This window comes from Tenrec ecaudatus, chromosome 12, assembly GCF_050624435.1.
Source record: "Tenrec ecaudatus isolate mTenEca1 chromosome 12, mTenEca1.hap1, whole genome shotgun sequence".
Taxonomy (NCBI): Eukaryota; Metazoa; Chordata; class Mammalia; order Afrosoricida; family Tenrecidae; genus Tenrec; species Tenrec ecaudatus.
Genome location: NC_134541.1, coordinates 100,420,702 through 100,440,561, shown reverse-complemented (window position 1 = coordinate 100,440,561; position 19,860 = coordinate 100,420,702). Strand labels below are relative to the sequence as shown.

General features: G+C 46.6%; 1 protein-coding gene across 1 annotated transcript in view; it reads left to right on the top strand.

The window, feature by feature from the left end:
- SNX29 (sorting nexin 29) overlaps window positions 1–19,860 on the top strand; it is a 499,345-nt gene that overhangs the window by 7,523 nt on the left and 471,962 nt on the right. The window contains exon 2 of the mRNA XM_075564274.1: window positions 18,759–18,823. Coding sequence (XP_075420389.1) covers window positions 18,759–18,823 — 65 coding nt within the window. The remainder of the gene's footprint in view (window positions 1–18,758; window positions 18,824–19,860) is intronic.

The following is a 19,860-nucleotide window of genomic DNA, read 5'->3' as shown; positions in this document are numbered from 1 at the left end:
ATGTTTTCAAGTTACCAGAAACCTCACTTACAATCATCTTTTCTTATTTTTCAGTACATTTTATCATGATTAGTATGTGCTACAGACAGTGTTGTGTGTGATTTGCTGATTTTATTCAGATTTTCGCTGGCAGGAGTTTATATGCAACGTTTCCAACTCCAAACGACAGAGATTGGATTCATACGAGAGACTGGTAATCAAAGGCAACAATAACAAAAAGTTAAAAAAGATAAAGGCATTCATCTTAATGTTACAATTGGCTGATGACAGCGCCTTTTATTGCCATGGCTATAGTCTTGGAAACTCCCAAGGACAGTTCCACTCTGCTGTCAACTTGATAGCAGTGGATTTGGTTTGGTCTTGGAGCAGAACCCCATTGTATGTCAGGGATGGCTTAGGTAGGCTGTGCCTTCTTTGTAGGGATGACATCACCCCCAAGGGGCACCAATCAGTTCTCCAGGGCAGAGAAAGAGAAAGTATTTGCTCTTCTTATCTGTGAAGCACAGATATGTGTGGTGTGTACACAGATGCACAACGGGTCTGTGGTGTGAACGTTTCACGGAGGGGTCAGTTAAGTGGAAAAGTAAGAAAATAGCTCAGTAGGTGGAAGATACTGGGGAAAAAAGATTGAGGAACACGAGTAAGTGCTGAAGTGATTTTCTTATTCTCATTTAATTTACACCTTGCTTTCACCTTGAACATTTCGGGGTAAAACATTGCTACATGCTTGGTGTTGGTCTTTATACTGCTCATGTTTCTGGAGGGCACAACTCATCATGAATCCTTTATTAATTAATCCATTTTGAATGTAGCTTATTTTTAAAGCAGCTATACTGACACAATTAATGTATAATGCAATTCAATGGTATAGATATATTAAAAAGTTGCACAGCCATCACCACAATCAATTTTAGAGCATTTTATTTGTTATTGTACCCTTTATGAGCTCCCCAACTTCCCCTGCCCCAATCCTATGGAACTATTAATCCAGTTACTGTCTCTACAGAATTGCCTATCCTAGATTTCATATAAAGAAAAATCATTAAAAAAATCCAACAGCAACCACAACAATAAAATAAAACACAGAAAACCTCAATCTCAGAGAAAGCAGAAGATAATAGAAAATAGAACAAAATAAAACTGGGTCAAAGGGTAAACAATGATAATATTACGTTTTAAACTGACTATGTCTGCAGTAGTCGACTTTCCCATGCACTCTGTCAGAGGGCAAGATGAGAGTCACTTCACTAGTGATCCAAGTGGGGACCCTGCAAATGGCTTTTGGGCTTTTGTTTTTATCCATACCCTTCTGCAAACTGGCTGCTGAGAATTTAAGCTGTGATACAACTTCCTCTTGCAGCCTTGGATTTATTGTTTACAGTCCTCGGCCCTCATGGGCTAGAGTGCTCCTTCTGTGTGGACTCAGCTGATGCCTCACTTAGATGGCTGCTTACCTAGCATAATTTTTAAACTGTTGACTCTATTAGTAGAAACTTAGATTGCTTCCTCCCACCCTCCCCCCATCCTAAGGAACAATTTTTTTGAGTGTGCTAGCTACTTTTCTTTCTTTTTGATCATTTCTTTAGGATGATTTCCCAGGAGTTTCATTAACATGAAACTGTTCATGGCTCTAAATACCTTTGTCTTTTGGCAGTGACTGTGCTAATGCTGCCTGTCAGGATGAGGGTGCCAGTGGCAGCAGAGCCTGGCTGGGAATTCCAGGTTGAACATTTGGCAACAATTGGAGGACAGTTCAGTATATCTTCTGTCACTTAGCAAAAGGCTACAGTGTTGGTGCCAATGAATGAGATTGAATGAAATATACCAAAAATGTTTTGCCCCGGACATTGGGTGTGTGGGGTGGTAGCCAGGGCTCTTCAATTGCACGTGGCAAGAAAAAATCCAATCTATTTTGACCCAAAGGGAGTTTGAGCCATGGTGGTGCTGTGGGTTAGGCATTGATTGGGCTGCTAACTGCCAGGTCTTCAACCTCAACCCACCAGGCTGCTTGCTTCACAGGAGGACGACGAGACTTTCTGTTCCTATAACGATTTGTTGTCTTGGGAGCACTGTACAGGCTCACTATGAGTTGGAGTCACATGATGGCAGCATTATTGTAACTATGATTTGGGATGGAAACGGATGTGGCTCGGCCTGGCTTCAGGCACAGCTGGATCCAGATGTTTAGAGAGTCATCAGGACAACTCTGCCCCTCGCTCGATTCTAATTCTTCTGTTGACTACACATCCTGTTACATTGCAGAACTCAAACAGAGTGGGTCCCTCTCCCAGTAGCGCCAGTGAAAGTCCAGGGACTGGTTCCCAGGTGTCATCCAGAAACCATCACTGTGGTTCTAGCTGTGTGTCCAGCAGAGCCCCTGGTGGAGCCTGCCCCATGTGACTGAGGAAGCTGATGAAGAGCTACCTCCCTGACAGGGTGAGATCTGAGCACCTGAGACGAGGGCTGGGTGACTTCCCCAGCTGTGCTGCTGAGCAGCTGGCACGCTGAGACTCGCTGCAGCCTGTGAACTGTAGTGGTTCCCAGTGGGGCTGTTAACTGCAAGATCAGCAGTTGGAAACCACCAGCATTTCTACACCTTGCCCTGTATGGTCACTATGAGTCAGCATCCACTCAATGGCAGGGAGTTTTTTTGGGAGTGGAAATAGCAGCCCTGTTGGTGTAATTGTTATACTGTGGCTGTGATCCTCAAGATGAGCAGTTTGAAACCACCAGCCACTCCAAGGGAGAAGGATGGGGGGTGGGGGGGTGTTTCTACTCCTGTGAAGATTTTCAGTCTCAGAAACCCACTTACGCAGTTTTACTCCATCCTGTAGGGTCAGAGTGAGTCAGAGTTGGAGGGGTGGTGGTGGTGGTGGTGGTGGTGGTGTGTGTGTATGTGTGAGAGAGAGAGACAGAGAGAGAGACTTGGTGTAGGAGGTTGGCTTTGGCTTTTAAATTTATTGTTGAAATATACAGAGAGAGAGAGAGAGAGAGAGAGAGAGAGAGAGAGAGAGAGAGAGAGAGAGAGAGAGAGAGAGAGAGAGACTCCACTTAGTGTAGGGGGTTGGTTTTGACTTTCAAATTTGTTGTTGAAATATACTCAGCAGAACATACATCAGTTGTTTCTAAATGTACAGTTTAGCCATGGGGCTCACATCCCCGACTCATAACGCACCCTTCCCGTCTCTGCCCGAGTGCTTGCTCCCACCTCCCACGCCCTCCCTGCCCCCTAAGCTTTCTGAGTTGCTCTTGTCCCTCGGATCCGCCTGAGGGCAATGCTGGAGCCAGAGATGCTTAAGGTTGGTTGAAAATTTACAGAGGATCTCAGCGATAAGTTTAGGGATTTGTCCAACCTCCATGGCTCCAAGAAACGTGGATTCCACGAGAATCTGGAAATTCTGTAATGCATTTCTCCCTTTTGATAATGATTCTTCTTTAGAATCTTTGATTAAAATTGTATCATGTTTTTTATTGTTTGAGTACACATCCCTTTGATTCAGGTTTTTCCTCCAAGTTAAAAATAGTTAAAACACCAACATGGTATTAAAGTTTGTGAAAACATAGGCCATTTTAATAAACATATCTCTTGTGTACATTAAAATTTAGATCTTTAAGTAATCCATTGTCTTTGTCCAAGGCTTATGCATTTTGCATAATTGTCTTGAGTCTGTCTATATGTTAATTAGTATTTATACTTACATTATAGCTTCTATCCACGTTCCTTCTCTCTGCAATGATTAAAAATGGCTGCATAACATTCCAACAAATAGGTGTCTCAGAGTTTCTTAATTCCTCTGCTGTTGTAGGAAAAGAAACCTTCCAGTTCAGATATGTTAGGATGGGATTGACCACCTTTTTCTGTGAAGGGCCAGACAGTCAATATTTTGGGCCCTGTGGCCCCTCTGGTCTTGATCCTAACAACTCGATGCCGCGCTGGCCGAGTGAGGGCAGCTGCAGACCATATGCGAGTGAAGCTAAGTGGCTGTGTTCCAATCAAACCTTACTTATGCACAGTGATAGCCACTGAGTGTGACTTGCCGGCGGCAGGTGGCTGACCCTGTTGCAGGAGAGCGTTCAGGAAGGGATTTTGCACCTGGGATTGTGATTCAGCTAGTCATCCTTGGTGCGGGGAAAGCTTGGGAAGCTGACAGTCCTGGATTGACTCCCTACTGCGGAACTTTAAAGAACCAGGGTGGCAGTGTTTGATGTGCTTTTGGGTCAACCAGTGGGCAGTTGGAATCTCCCCATCGCTCCTTGGGAGAGAGATGTGGCAGTGTGCTTCTGTAAAGATTAACATGAAGGGTGGTCCTCGTCAGCCCTTACAGGCGCTCCGTGCGTGGGAATCAACTCTAGGACAATGGTTTTGGGCACAGAACCTCAGGCACAGCGTTTAACCTCTCAAACTCTTAATTCTGATAAGTAAAAGGCACATGAAGCCAATAATAGAAATTGATGGAAGTTTATTTAATATGATTTCATATTTCAGTAACAAACTAGTCTAACATTTTAACTAGAAGGTCAAGAATGTTCCTAAGACAAGAACTTCCTAATTTCTTATACATCTTATTGACATTGTCATGGAAACGGGACAGAAGAGTGGGTTTTTAAAAATCATTTATTGAGGCTCATACAACTCTTACCACAATCCATACATCCATCCATTGTAGCAAGCACATGCGTACATTTGTTACCCTCATCGTTCTCAAAACATTTGCTTCTACTTCAGTCGTTGGTATCAGTTCCTCATTTTTTCCTCTCCCTCTCCCCATCCCTCATGAACCCTTGATAATTTATAAATTACTATTATTTTGTCATGTCTTACACTGCCCGACATCTCCACCAACTTTTCTCTTGTCCATCCATCAAGGAGGGGGTTATATGTAGATCCTTGTAGTCGGTCCCCCCACCTTCTATCTCACCTTCCCTCCACCCTCTGGCTATTGCCATTCTCACCACTGGTCCCGAAGGGTTCATCTGCCCTGGATTCCCAGTGTTTCCAGTTCCTATCTTTACCATTGTAACATGCTCTGGTCTAGCTCGATTTGTAAGGTAGAATTGGGATCATGATAGTGGGTGGGGGGTGGAGAGGAAGCATTTAAGAACTAGAGGAAAGTTGTATGTTTCATTGTTGCTACACTGCACCCGGACTGGCTCGTCTTCTCCCACAACCCTTCTCCTTCAGCAACCCTTGTGTAAGGGAGTATCCAGTTGTCTACAGATGGGCTTTGGGTACCCCCTCCGTATTGCCTCTCATTCTCAATGATACGATTTTAATTTTTTTTCTTTGGTGTCAGATACCTGATCCCTTCGACACCTCGTGGTCACACAGGCTGGTGTGCTTCTTCCATGTTGGCTTTTTTGCTTCTGAGCTAGATGGCCGCTTGTTTACCTTCAAGTCTTTAAGATCCTAGATACTATATCTTTTGATAGCCGGGCACCATCAGCTTTCTTCACCACATTTTCTTATGCACACATTTGTCTTCAGCAATCGTGTTGGGAAGTTGAGCATCATGGAATGAAAGCGTAATAAAACAAAGTGTTCTTGCATTGAGGGAGTACTTGAGTGGAGGTCCAATGTCCATCTGTGACCTCAATACTAAATTTATAAATATATGCACACACATATAAATATACTTACATATGTACATGCCTATATTTAGACCTCTATAAGTGCCCTTTGCCTCCTAGTTCTTTCCTCTATTTCTTTTTACTTTCCTCTTGGGTTTCAGTAATTCCTCTTACACCCTCCTCGCCACTGATTTTAGATCACTGTTGTTCCCTTGTGCCTGAGTTTGTTAACACCACTTCCTTTCCCCTACCTCCCCCTTTCCCGTGTCCCCCCAAAACCATTGGTCCCATTGTTTTCTCCTCCGGATTGTTTATCCAGCCTATCTTATCTAGATAAACCTTCAGAGATAATAATATGCAGAACAGTATTTATATGATAAAAATTGCCCCCCAAACATAGCTTCCCTGAGGTATCTGTTTCTTGAAGGGTGGGTAGCCCATTTTCCTACAGTACCTAATGCCTCAGCCCAAACTGCTGCCACTCAGCATCTCGCTGGGCTGTTGTGTGACTTTAGGGAACCAACGTCTTCTAGGGTCCAGGTTCCAAAGGACACTGATAGGTAAATGGCCTGAGTGAGCCACGCTGACCCCCAGGCCTTCAAAAGTCTGAGTTCCAGAAGAATTATAATCGTGGTGCCTCAAGTCCTTCTCTTAAAAAAATGCAAGACAAATCAAGGGATAAATCCATGAGTAAACACTGTGGATCACAGCACCCAATCACGGGAAGAACCAAGGAGGGCTGTGTTTTGCTCTTGTGTGTGTGGAGGCCACCTGCAGAGCAGCTCTGGTTCTTTTATTCCAAAGTGGCAGGGTTGAGTGGTGCAAACCCTAAAATACTAACTACCTGGGTCTTCAAACGAGGAGCCCTGGTGGTCCATGCTGCAAGGTCAGCAGTTCAAAACTGCCAGTAGTTCCTCGGGAGAAAGATGAGGCTTTCTACTCTTGTAAACAGTTAGTCTCAGAAAGTCCCAGAGGCAGTTTCACCCTATGCTACAGGGTCGCAGTGAGTTTGGGTTGAGTCTTTAAAGAAGGTGGTACTGCCACCTGATCTAGACTAAATTGATGGTCCCTGTTCTTTGCCCATCCATGAATAGGCCGTTGACTTGGCTGTTGATTTTATACATCAGGAACTCTCTTGGGTGACCTGAACCCACCTGTGTGGGAGTACAGCCTGTTGTCTCCTTAGTGCGTTGGTGGACAATCTGTCCTCTTCTGGCCTAGCTCTGCCACTCTGCCCCGTGACACTGGGAGCCAACGCCCTGACTGGAGGAGGAGCGCTTCTGTTGGAGTTGTTTTTGTGCTAAAACCATGACCTTCCTGTGTGCTTCACAAGCAGGAGCGAGCCTCTGGCTATTTAAACTGTCATGCAAGGATCCACAGAACTGAACCCCAGGAGAGTCTTGATTCCACAATAGTTGAGTTCCTTTGTGAGCTGGGGTTCAGGAAAGTGTGTTTTCTTCCCTGAGGGGCCTTGTTACCCAGGGAGGAGCGGGGAGCTGGACTACGTGGGGCTGTGGTGTGGATGGAGAGGCCCAGGGAGTTCATTGTGTTCATGAACATAGCATCTTGGCAGGATTGTTTCTCAGAGACGTACTGTTTGAGTCAGCCCTTGGTTGGTAAGTTGTTTTTTCTTTGAGGACACTGTGCAGAAGGAGCCCTCTTTCTGCACTGAAATTGACTTCCCCAAGAGGTGAGTCTGGTTGTGTGGTCTTTTGTGGAAGCTGGCTGGGCTTTGGAGTGCCATGTCAGGTCTACCACTGCTGAGCTATTCCTGGGCAAGTGAGCCAGTGTCTCCAAGCTTCAGTTTTCCCATCTGTTACAATGGGGCAGCCAGCACTCTCCTGAGAGGGTGATGTCCAGGAGGGATATAGAGCTTAGGATGGCAAACTGCTGGCAGATCTGGCCCCAGGCATATCGTGTTTGGCTTTTTCCATTTGAACAAAGCACTCCTCTTAAAAAGAAGAGTATAATTAGGTGTCAACTAATTGCCAGAAAATCTGGATTTCTGCTTTCTCCTGCAAAACCAGGGTTTTACTGGGCTACACTGGGCTAGGGCTGCTATGGTAGCAGTCACTGGAGCGCTAAGGAGGTCGGGGGTCTGCTGTCCTCCACAGTCTTGGTCTTGCCCTGTTGTCCTCCCTGCCCACCTCACTCTTTGGCATTCTCCACCTGACTTTAGCCAGTGGAAGGGCCAGACCCTGATCGTGTGTGCACCTCTGGCCTTTATGGGTCAGCCCTCTTTGTACCTGCTTCTGTGTTTTTTTCTTTGAAGGGTGGTGGGTTTTTTGTTGCTGCTGAAATGGAAATTAAAACGCCACCACCACTAAACTAAACCCATCACTGGGCTAACCATCCCAAGTGCCTGCACAGGTGCCCGAGTGTGAGTTCTGACAGGTATAGCATCCCGCCCAGTCAGACTCAAGCTGCTGCAGTGCAGGATGGACATGCTTATGATGTCATGGGCCTGTTTTCGGCTTTTGGGGAACTCTCCCACATCACTGCCCAACTGCAGGTGACCACACAGTCTGCAAAGAGAGATGCTGTTGTGCCAGTGGCTAACTACAGTCTGTTGGCTAAACCTGGCTGACTGGTTGTTTTGTAAATAAAGTTTTATTGGGACACAGCCACACCTATTCATTTACCTTTTGTCCAAGAGCTGCAGGTCTTAATGCCTCTGGGCTATACCCACCCACTGCCATCAAGTCAATTCCAACTCCAAGCCACACTATAGGACAGCATAGCACTGCCCCTGGTGGTTTCTGAGGCTAATTCATTGAGCAGACTTGTCTTCTCTTTCTCCCACAAACTGGCTGGTGGTTTTGAACCACCAACCTCACAATTAGAAAAGCCTGGCACTTAACCCACCATTATCACCAGGGTTCTTGCTCAGGGCTATAAAATTTCCAACAACACTAACAACAGGAAGGTGTACAAAGAGCTCTCAGCGCATGATACACACCCACATTCTGCATAGTCATTGGGAGAATGTTCTCTGACCTGCCCCCCTTATTACCAACGAGGAGTCAGAGAGTTCTCTGACCTACCCAAGGTCACAGAGCTGGTTGAGTGGGATTTGAACCAGGTTTTTCGGGTCTCAACCTCTGCTCCATCTCCCTGCTGTGGCTTTTAGGGTGTGGGATAGGAATTAGTGTGCCGTCCTGAGAGTTTGAAACATCTGACAGACAAGTAGGTGCCTCTGCCCCAGTGCTGGCTTGTGAGTGATGGGGCAGCTGTGGTTTTCAGGCAGGTGTGTATGCCTGGGGACCCCTTCTTTGGCTTTCACCCTGAGAAAAACTGTCAAGAAATTTCAGAGAAGCCTGTTGTGCATCTGGTGGCCGGTGCTGCCTGAAGGCTGCTCCAGTGAAGGAAAGAACAGTGTGGTTGGGGTTTGGCCACTGGAGCGTTCCAGAGAAAGCGCTCCTGCACCTGCAGAGGCTGAGCGTGAGCACGAGTGTTCCTTTTACGTGGCTCCCAGGACGGTGATCACAAAGTGGGTGACTGGGAAAACAGGAATTATTCTCTCATACTTCAGGTGGACGGAAGCCTAAAATCTAAATTTCAACAGGCTGGAACCAGGTGTTCCTTGGCTGTGGCAGCTGCATAACTCCAAGCTCTGCTTCCGTCTGCACATGGTTGTCATGGATGGCAGTCGTACTGGATTGGGGCCCCCGGTGCTCCAGTATGACCTCGTGTCAACTACTTACATCTGCAAAGATGATGCTTCTAGATAGTCATGCTCACAGGTACTGGGGACAGGACTTCACCATGTCTCTGTAGGAAACACAATTCAACCCATGTGGGCCTTTGCAGGTATCAGGGGCCAGGGGCTAGCAGACTTGGAAGTCAACCCCATCTTGCCTCCTCCCTTGGACTAGCCTTGGATAAAGGGCTTTCCTTCTCTGAGCCGCAGTTCTTTCTGTTGGCTGGAGCGACCATCTTTCTTTGGAGGACTAGGCAAGTCCCTCACTGAATGGCTTAACTCATTGAAGGACTCAGTTGGTGGGCTTGCTGCTCCTCCTGAACACTCCCTTGGGAACCATCTGGGTGGTTGCAGTCTTCCGCTCCTGAGGAGTCTCCTTGGCCCAGCAGGAATTTCCTTGGCACTTTGTCACTGAGAAGATAAAGGGCCCAGTTTAGATCCAGGACATGGGATGCTCTTCATCTACAAGGAGCAGTGACGTTCGGGCAGCTGCTCTGCCGTGGATGGACATGCTGCTGAATGAAAGAGGCCAGATGCCAGAGGACAGTTACAGCACACTCCTGTTGGTATGAAGTATGGGTCCTGGAGATCTTCCTGTGGCATCTCTGCCCATTTGTGCCACCTTCTCCCTGTATCAAGTTGAATCGAATCGGACTTCCAACAGGCCCACGTGACAGGAGAGAGTGAACCTGTCCCCGGGGTTTCCCAGGCTGGAAGCTTCCGAAGCAGCTCACCAGCCTTTCAGTTAGCAGCTAAGTGCTTGACTGCCGGGCCACCAGCAGGGGCCATTTGCCGGGCTCCTCGTCATAGGCCACTTGACTTCTGGCGGAGCATCAGTTCTCTCTCTTACACCTGTCTGTCTACCTGGTGCTAGTCTTGCATGTGAGTTTGGTTTTGTTTTCCCCCATGTTTTTGTTGTGGATAAGTTTTAGGAAGCACCACTTGGATGATGAGAAGCAGCCACTGATCTCAGTTCCACAAAGTCCTGATGAAATGAGGTCTGTGTTGGTGCCTCGGCCAACCCCAGTGGAGCTTGCACCCAGAGTGGTACACAAATCTTACGTGGAAGGTTCCGGAACTTTCTCAGCACAGAGCACCCACTGGGGATCCTGCGCTGGTTGCTGATTATGGTCCCCGTGGAATGAAGACAGGGCCCTTCAGGGACATTCTTGGTCACAAGCTCCACCGACCTCTTAATTGCTTCGGGAACAGCTGAGGTGGACTTCCGCCACTTGTGGGAATGCTGCCATATCATTCTTCTTTGGAGTGGCTGGTGGACTTGAACTGCCAACCTTTTGGCTAGCAGTCAAGTGCTTTTGCCACTCCATCACGGGTGCTCCTTTCATACACAAAACTCACTACCAGGGAGTTAATGCCGACTCATAGCGACCTTATAGGACAAGGTAGAGCTGTCCCTGAGCGTTTCTGAGACTAACTCTTTAGGAGTTGAAAGCTCTGACTTTGTCCCACAGAGCAGCTGGTGGCTTCGAACTGCTGACCTTATGGCTAGCAGCCCAACATGTAACCACTGTGCCACCAGTGCCCCATTCATACATTGCAAGTAAAATAAGCATTAAAATATTTGCCCCCCAGACAGATAATGCATATTGCATGTAATATAAGTCACGAAAGTTTTAAGGTTGTGCCTGATTTTTTTAGGCGCCCTGGCTGCACACTGGTTAAAGCCCTCAGCTAGGGTTTCCCCACAAAGGTGGCCAGTTTGAACCTCCCAGCCACTCTGTGGGAGGACAGTGTGGCAATCTGCTCTGTCAAGATCTGTCGTCTTGGAAGCTCGATGGCAGTGAGGCCGTGTTGGTTTCTGGTTGAGAATGACAGCAACGCATCTATCAATTCCACTGTCTCTTGTGTTCAGTTCAGAGCATCACTGCGTTCTTGGAGTTGTGCAGCCATTCCCACGGCCTGTCCCGCGCGGCTCTTTGCTCACTCACACGAGCTCACTGCCTCCTAAGTATCTTTTCTCGGCTCTGGAGTTGCTGCACTCAATTTACTCTCATGATTTGGTGCTAGTGCCATTGAGTTGCCTCTAACCTGTAGCAACCGTATGCACAACCGAAGGAAACACTGCCCGGTCCATCGCCAACCTCACCATGGTTCCTTTGTTTGAGCCGTTGATGCAGCAGTGGTGTCCGTCCATCTTATCCAGAGACGCCCTCTTTTTCGCCGCCCCTCCACTTTACCAAACATGATGTCCTTCTCCTGGGGCTGCTGTTTCCTGACAACATGTCCACAGTATGTAAGACGAAGCCTTGCCATCCTTGCTTCTAAGGAGCACTCTGGTCTTACTTGATCTCATATAGGTATTAAAAGAGATTAAGACCCAACGAAGACCTTTTTACCATAGTTAAGGGAAACTGTTATTCAGTTGTTTTTTAAAAAAATGTCAGCATTAAACTCCCTCCAGCTGTTCCTGTTACCTGCCTCCTCCTCACTCTGAGGGAAGCAGGGGGTTCATCCCCCAGGGGAGGGGCATAGCGCCCGTTGTTCAGGTTTAATATGACTTCAGAGAATCCTTTTGGCTTAAGGTTTAAAGATGTCAGGGCATTAGTTTCAGTGGTTCATCCACCCTCCATGGTTCTAGAAAGCCTCCTAGAGTCTTTGAGAATTTGAAATTCTGTTCTGTGTTTTCCCCTTTTGTTTGTGATTCTTTCATGGAGAAAGTTTTTGATAGAGATGTTCAGTAATGGTAGCTGGGCTCCATCCCAATTTTTTCAATTTCATGACAAAGGAGCCAGTTGATCATGGTGCCAATCAGTCACACATTGGACATTTGTTACTCTGGGCTGACAAGAGAAACAAATTCATAGACACTCATGTGTATAAGAGAGAACTTTATATCAAAGAGTAATTTTATATTAAGAAAACATCCCAGCCCAGTCTAGATCAAGTCTATAAGTCCAATATTGGCCCACATATCTGATACCAGTCTGTAACTTCCTATTCAGACTCAGACAACCCATGCAATGATGCCGAGTGCAGGAAGATCACAGGCCAGTGGGTGGAAAGTCTTGTGGATCCAGTGGTGGTGGAAGCATCTCAGCACTTGCATGGGTCTCCCCGTGGCTCCTCCAGCTTTATGGCTCTGCCTGTCAGCAGTATAGCTCCATGTGGCTTGTCAGCAGGAGTGTTTTGCAGGGAGAGTGTGTGTCCTGTCTCCAAGGTGGAAGACAGGAGTTCCCAGAATCCTCAGGAGAAGGCCATGCCCACACAGAGGCCTCATTGGCTGTGACCCGATTGGGAGGCTAGATTCCACCCTTTCTCAAGGTGACAGGAGATCATGGTATGTAACTGCCACAGACAGCATCCTGTTCTTGACTCTCCTTCCTCTGTTGCTTCAGGTGAATAGAAAACAAAGGTGGATTTAATACCCACGTCAGGTTTTTAAGACCTTAGGTGCTATGCAAAGAACTAAGAGGTAGAACAGAAACACTACACATGCTATTAGGCCAATTAGCTGGAATATCCCCTGAAATCATGACCCTAAACTTACAAAGCAATGAACCAAATTACAGAATGTCATGCACTGATGCCATGAAGAAATGAAGTATGGATACATACTACAGCAGGTTGCTCTCTGAGACTCTGCACTCAGGTCTCTTAGGTACAGCCTACAGTTCCATTGTCCAGTTTTTAAGGAATCGCCGCAATTCCCCCATGGTTGCACCAGTTTACATCCCATCAGCAGTGGCTGTAAGGGTTCTAATTTCCCCGCACCCTGGCTAACAGTTTTGCTTTTCATCGCAGCCATCCTGTTACTGTTAGGTGGGGTTGAGTCGGTTCTAACGCATAGCAGCCCCGTGAATGACAGAAGGACACACTGCTCGGCTCTGTGCCATCCTCAGAATTGTTGGGTTTGAGCCCATGGTTGCAGCCAGTGTGCTAGTCTACTCATCAAGGGCCTTACTCTTTCTTTCTTTTTTTTTTTTTGCTGCCTTTCTGCTTTACCACGCTTGATGTTGTCTCCCAGGAATGCACTTATCTTTCTTGGCAATATGTCCAAAGTACCTGAGGTAAAAGATCCCAGTCCTTGCTTCTAAGGAACATTCTGGCTATGCTTTTTAAAAAAATCATTTTATTGGGAGCTCTTACAGATATTGTAACAAGCATAATTATGCCATTGCTGCCACCACATAATTTTCAAAACATTTTCTTTCTTTCTTGAACTCTTTGATATCAGTTCCGCTTTATCCCCTCCCTCTCCCATTCGGAGCCCCAGGAGCCCTTATTATTCTATCCTGTTTATTTATTTGCTGTATCTTACACCATCCAATGTATCTATTCACCTACAACTCTGTTGTTCGTTCCCCTTGAGTGGGGTTGTACAGTCACGAGTGCTATCAGTTCCCCTCCCCCGCCCCCTCTCTTCCCGTACCCTCAGGGAATCCCTCCCATGATTATTTCTGAAGGGTTTATCTATCTTGGATTTCATGCATCAAACAACCCTAATTATACTGATGAACATATTTAGGTCTCACAAGATTAATGAGGTGAAACTAAGACCATATTAATAAGGGGAGTGGAAGAGAGGAGGATATTAAAGAACTAGAGGATAGTTATGTGCTTCATCAGTGCTATACTGCTCCCTGGATATATCATCCCTTCCATGTGGTCCTTCTGTGAGGAACTTTCCAATGATCTTACAGTTGGGATTTTGGGTCTCCACTTTGTCTGTGCTCCTTCATGCCAATTTGATGGCTTGTCTTTGAATTTCTGATACTTATTCCCATCGATACCTCAGGATCACATAGGCTGGTGTGCTTCTTCCATGTGGGCTTTGTTGCTTCTCTGCTAGATGGTTGCTTGTTTAATTTCAAGCCTTTAAGACTCCAGGCACTGTATCTTGATAGCCGGGCACCATCAGCTTTCTTCACCACATTTACTTATGCACACATTTTGTCTTCAGTGATCATGTTGGGAAGGGGAGTATCGTACAATCATACATACATCTTTAAGATAGAACTGTTTGTTCTTTGGGCAGTCCTTGATACTTTCAGTACTCCTTGCCAGCACCATAATTCAAGTGCAATAATTCTTCTTTGGTCTCCCTTAGTCATTGTACAACTTTTACATGCATATGAGACAACTGAAAAGTGGTTATGTGTTGGACTGCTAACTCCAAGGTCAGCAGTTCAAAACCACCAGCTGCTCCTTGAGAGAAAGATGAGGCTTTTGTGTTAGTCTGGGTAGACTAGAGAAACAAATTCAATATATAGGAAAAGCTTTATATCAAAGAGCAATTGTATATTGAGAAAACATCCCAACCCAGTTGAGATCAAGTCCATAAGTCCGATATTAGCTCATATGCCTGATGCTAGTCTATAAGTTCATCTTTAGATTCACGCACCACATGCAATGACACTGAATACAGGAAGCCAGTGGATGGAAAGTCTTGTGGATCCAGTGGTGGTGGAAGCATCTCAGCACTAGCATGGGTCTCCACATGGCTTTTCTACCTCCAGGACTCTGGCTCCATCAGTGTAGCTCCATGTGGCTTGTCATCAGAAATGCCAAGCAGAGAAGAGTGTGTCCCGCCTCCAGGGAGGAAGACAGGAGTTCCCAGAATCCTCAGGAGAAGGCCATGCCTACAGAGGCATGATTGGCTGTGATCTGATGGACAGGCTAGACTCCACCCCTTCATTCAAGTTGACAGTAGATTATGTAACTGCCACAGCTTTCTTCTCCTATAAAGAGTTACGGTCTTGGAAACTCACAGGGGCAGTTCTACCCTGTCCCCACCCCCTCACCATGAAATAAATTATTCATTAGATGCAGCCCCAAGTCAGTTCAGAAACTGACAACCCATGCTGGATTAAAATGAGATCTAAGGACATGGGGACAGGTACACCTTGCCAAGCACATCAACAAGTCAGGGCCTGATGCTCCAGCAAGACCTCAGATGCAGTCTCCTAGGAGGCCTGTGCAGCCTGTCTCACACATCTTTGTGGATGGCAGGGGGGCGGGGGAGGAGGAGAAGGTTTAACCTGAAACGGCTTCAGAGTTGCAAGGGGGAGCAATCCTATTAACAGTGCCACTGAAGAAAGACAGAGCCGCTACCTGCTTTTTCCAGCAAACGGCACAGAGCGAGCACAGCAAGCACACATGCAGCCATCTTCTGGGGACCTAGGGCCCCTGCAGTGCTCGTCTGCCACAGGAGTCATATGAAGGTGAATTTGGTTATGGTCAGGCATACCTTAGTCCTGAAAGTGACATTTTTCCCTTCAGTACTTTGAAAAGGTCCTGTGCGGCAGATTTATCCAATGCAATGTGTTATTTGATTTCTTGACTTCTGGTTCCATCAGCAATTATCTTGGAACCGAGCAAGAAGGCTCTTTAGTCATTCTAGTGGGAGTGAAATGATATGTGCACTTTGGATTTACAATTCTGATGGCTAATGCTGCCAAACATCTTGTCACATGGTTAGTGGCCATTTGAAAGTCCTCTTTGGTGAGTTGTCACTCAAAATCTTTCACCTATTATATGATTGGGTTCTTTTAATTTTTTTGTTGTGTGTGTCTGTGTGTATGTATATCTATATATGGAGCCCGGGTGGCGTGTGGTTAGATGTTGGGCTGTATGATCTGCAAGGTCAGCAGTTTGAAGCCACCAGCTGCTCTGCAGGAGAAAGATGAGGCTTTCAACTCCCCAAAGCAGTTACGGTTTTGGAAACCCACAGGAAGGTCGTTAGGGGTCAGCATCAACTGGATGGCAGTGAGTTTGGTTTGAGTTTATATATATACACCCCTATGTATATGTGTGTGTATATGTGTAATGTTATTAGGTTCTTATATAAATGGCTTCTGAGGATATTCTCCCAGTTGGTTGCTTAGATAAAGCTTTTTGATGAACAAAAAGTTTTCTTCTTCCTGTTTGTTTCTCCTATTTGTTTGGTTTGCCTTTTGCTGTTTGACCTTTGGTATTCGAGTCCGTAATCCATTATTGAGAGTGAGACCTGACACCATTGTCCCTACTTGTACTTTAAGAACTTTGATTTTAGTTTGCATATTTAGGTCCTTAATCTCTTGAATTTGTTTTTGTATGTTGTGGGAAGCAGACACCCAATTTTCTCAGTATCATTTGTTGAGGAAACTCTTCTTTCTCAAGTGGACTTAGCTCCCTTGTCACCAGTCAGTTGGCCATGGGTGTGTGGGCTTGTTTTGGGACCCCGCTTTGTCTTGTTGGTCTGTGGAGCTGCTGCCAAAGCAGTACCGGCAGTGCTGATGACGGGAACGTTGTTGGTGTTGGATGCCATCCAGTTGGCTCTGACTCATGGTGACCCCATGCACAATAAGAAGAAACGCTGTCGGGGCTGCACCATCCTCACAGTGGTGCCTGTGCCATCGTGGCAGCCACTGTGTGAACCCGCCTTGTCGAGGGCCTTCCTCTTTTCAGCTGGCTCTCCACTTGACCGAGCAGGAAGTCCTTCTCCAGGGCCGGTCTCTCCTGCCAGCACGTCCAGAGCGTGTCAGACCCAGCCCGGCCACGCCTGCCTCTCTCTGAGGAACGCTCGCTGAGCTTTTCAACACACACCCGTGTGTTCTTTTCGCTCTCCTTGGTATTGTCGGCGTTCTTTGCCATCACCACAGTCCACAGCAATGCACAGCCGCCACAGTAGGACAAACTGCAGATACAGAGTGAGATTCCTGTAATAAAGCCTGGACACCCGTCTACGTTGTTCCTTTCTTTTAGCATTACTTTAGCTACTCTGATCCTCTTGTCAGTCTATATAAAGTTGAAGATTGGTTTCTCTTTTTTTGTAAAGAAGGCTGATAGAATCTTGATAGTGATTGCATTCAATCTGTAGATCATTTTGGGCACTAATGATATAGTCCATGAACATGGACTGTCTTCCCATCTGTTTAAGTCTTCATTAATCTCGTTCATTAATCTCGTTCACAGTGTTTCATTGCAGAAGTTCTTTGAGTCCCTGGTTAACTTTATTCCTAAGTATTTTATTCTTTTAGATGTTATTGGAAATTGAAGTGTTTTCCTTATTTTATTTTCAGATTTCTCATTACTTGTTCATAGAAACTCAACTGAGTTTTGTTTATTGACCCAGCACTCTGCAACTTTACTATTAGTTGTAGACGTTTTCTTGTGGACTCTTTCTTATAGACTTTTTGTATAGAGAGCCATTGGGTTTTCCTTTGCTGTTTTCCTGCTTGGCTAGGGCTGATGTTAGTCCAGGCAAGTGTGAGAGAGGTGCAGGGCATAGAGGGTGTTGGCAGGGAGTGATGATCTTGGTAGCTCATGGATGGCATACACGCTGCAGAGGGAGGGAGGGAGGAGCATGGGCGAGGAGGACAGAGCCTGCAGAAGGGACAGATTGGAAGTCTAGAAGAACCTAACCAGTGGCTGCCTGAGAACTGGGAAATGATCCATAACAGCTGCTCTTCTGCTGGGGGCAGTCTTGCTCCTCTCAGTATATTTGACAGTAGCTTAAGATATTTTTGTTACAACTCACAGGCATGTATACGCTAAATGACATTCAATGGGTAGAGGCCAGAGATGTCACTGAACATCTTACACTTCACCAATAGGCCACCAACTACAAGTAATTATCTGACCCAAGACCGAGAAACCCTGCGTTCAACATTCCTGGCACCTTCTTAAAATGTGAGGCATATTGGCTTAGCTGGCAGTTTGTGTTTGTGTGATGTGTTTCCAGGCAGATGGTCAAACTTCATTGTCATGGCGCCCATTCTTTGTGCCTAATCTTACTAGTTTGTAGTGCCCAGGGTGGTGTAAGTAGAGCTCTGGTGACTTAATAGGCTGCTAACTGCTAGGTCAGTGGTTCAAATCCACTAGCTGCTTGTGGGAGAGATGAGATGGTCTGCGTAAAGATATATAGCCTCAGAAAACCTAAGCCACCGCTATGCGCTGCCCTGCGGGGCGGATTTGTGGCAGAATCTGCTCAATGACCCTGGGCTTATTTATTTACTTGTATTTTGAGTGGTGCAAATGGTTAAAGGGTTCCTATGCCAGTGGAAAGTTTGGACAGGTGGGCCCACTCAGGACTACCTTTGGAAGATCTGGCAATGTACCTCTGGTCATTGAAAACCCGTGCACACAATTGTCCTCTGAGGTACATGGGGTTTCCATTAGGTGATTCGGATTTGAGAGCAAGTCATTCTGGTTTGGGGCTTCAGTTTTGTTAGGTTATTTGTTTTGTTAGGGGGGCTGCTCCTAGTTGGGCACAACCTCGTACCGGGATGTCAGACAGCAGCGGTTTGCAACCTTCCTCATACCGCGACCCTTTCATACAGTTCCTCATGTTGTGGTGACCCCCAACCATAACATTATTTTTGTTGCTACTTCAGAACTGTAATTTTGTTACGTTATGAATGGGGTGACCCCTGTGAAAGGGTAATTTGACCCCCCAAAGGGGTCTCGACCCACAGGTTGAGAACCGCTGTCAGAGTCTTAATAGCGGGCTAAGGTCACACAAAACTAACTTAGCCTTGTTGCCTTTTAGGGTCTCAGAACAATGATATGAAAAGGCAGTTTTTGTTGGAGCGGCTCCTGGATGCAGTGAAACAGGTAAGAGGGAAGGGAAGCTCCCAGTGGGCTTTTGTGTCAACAACAACAACAACAACAGCAGCAGATCATTAACATATGCATCGTATCAGTATGAGGAGACTTCACAGAATCTGGGAAAATTCCATTCTCTTTGAGCTCCGTCTTCCATGGACGTTTTCAAGCCTCACTGTATGGCAGGAGAGCAACCGTTTTCATCCGTTTCCCCAACCTTGTGTCCTGGAATCATGAGACCAACAGTGTTTCTGGAAACCTGGGAGCCCAGGAGCTGGTCAGAGGTGTCTGCGTCCTGAGCACTCCAGGAATCTGTGGGGCCCTGTCCTCTGAGAAGGCTGGGCAGTGTGAATTTCAAGGTCTAAAGCAGCCATGCTTCAGGTCAACTTGAGGCGCCTTTTAAGGGTGCCAACGTGGTGGCTCGGTGTGAGGAGCATGTGAGCACAGCAGCAGAGACCAGGAGACCCGCGTCCAGACCCAGGGTTCTCCGCGGTTGGCCCTCCCGGTGGGCCTTGCTCTGACTGGTTGCTGCTGCAATCAATGCCAGTTATTGGCCAGACTTGGAACTGGGCTTTGATGTGAGGCTTTACCCAGCCTTGCCTGCCTGGGCCGGGTTCGCCAGGTTGCTCTTATGCATCACACCTCCCCTCTGGGTCAGGCGCCTGTGTAAGGGCTTGACTTTGCTTCCCTCCAGTCACCGTAGGAGATAGGTGCTGAAATTACTTCCGTTGCACAGATGAAGAAACTGAGCCCAGAGAGCCCTGGTAGCTTGGGGCTTCACGTTTGGGCAGTAGAGGCGCTAGATGCCAAGCTGGAATTGCAGCACCGTGTTTAGACTGCCCTTTGTATCTATGGGTATGGATTTTTGGACTCAACTAATCAGGGATTGAAAATATTCCAGGTTGCGGTGGGGGGAACCTCAGAATAAAGGCCTGGTGATCTGTTTCCAGGAAATACACACACACACACACACACACACACACACCCACACACACCCCTCCCCCCCAAAAAACAAAACTATTGAAAATCCTGTGGAAAACAGTTTT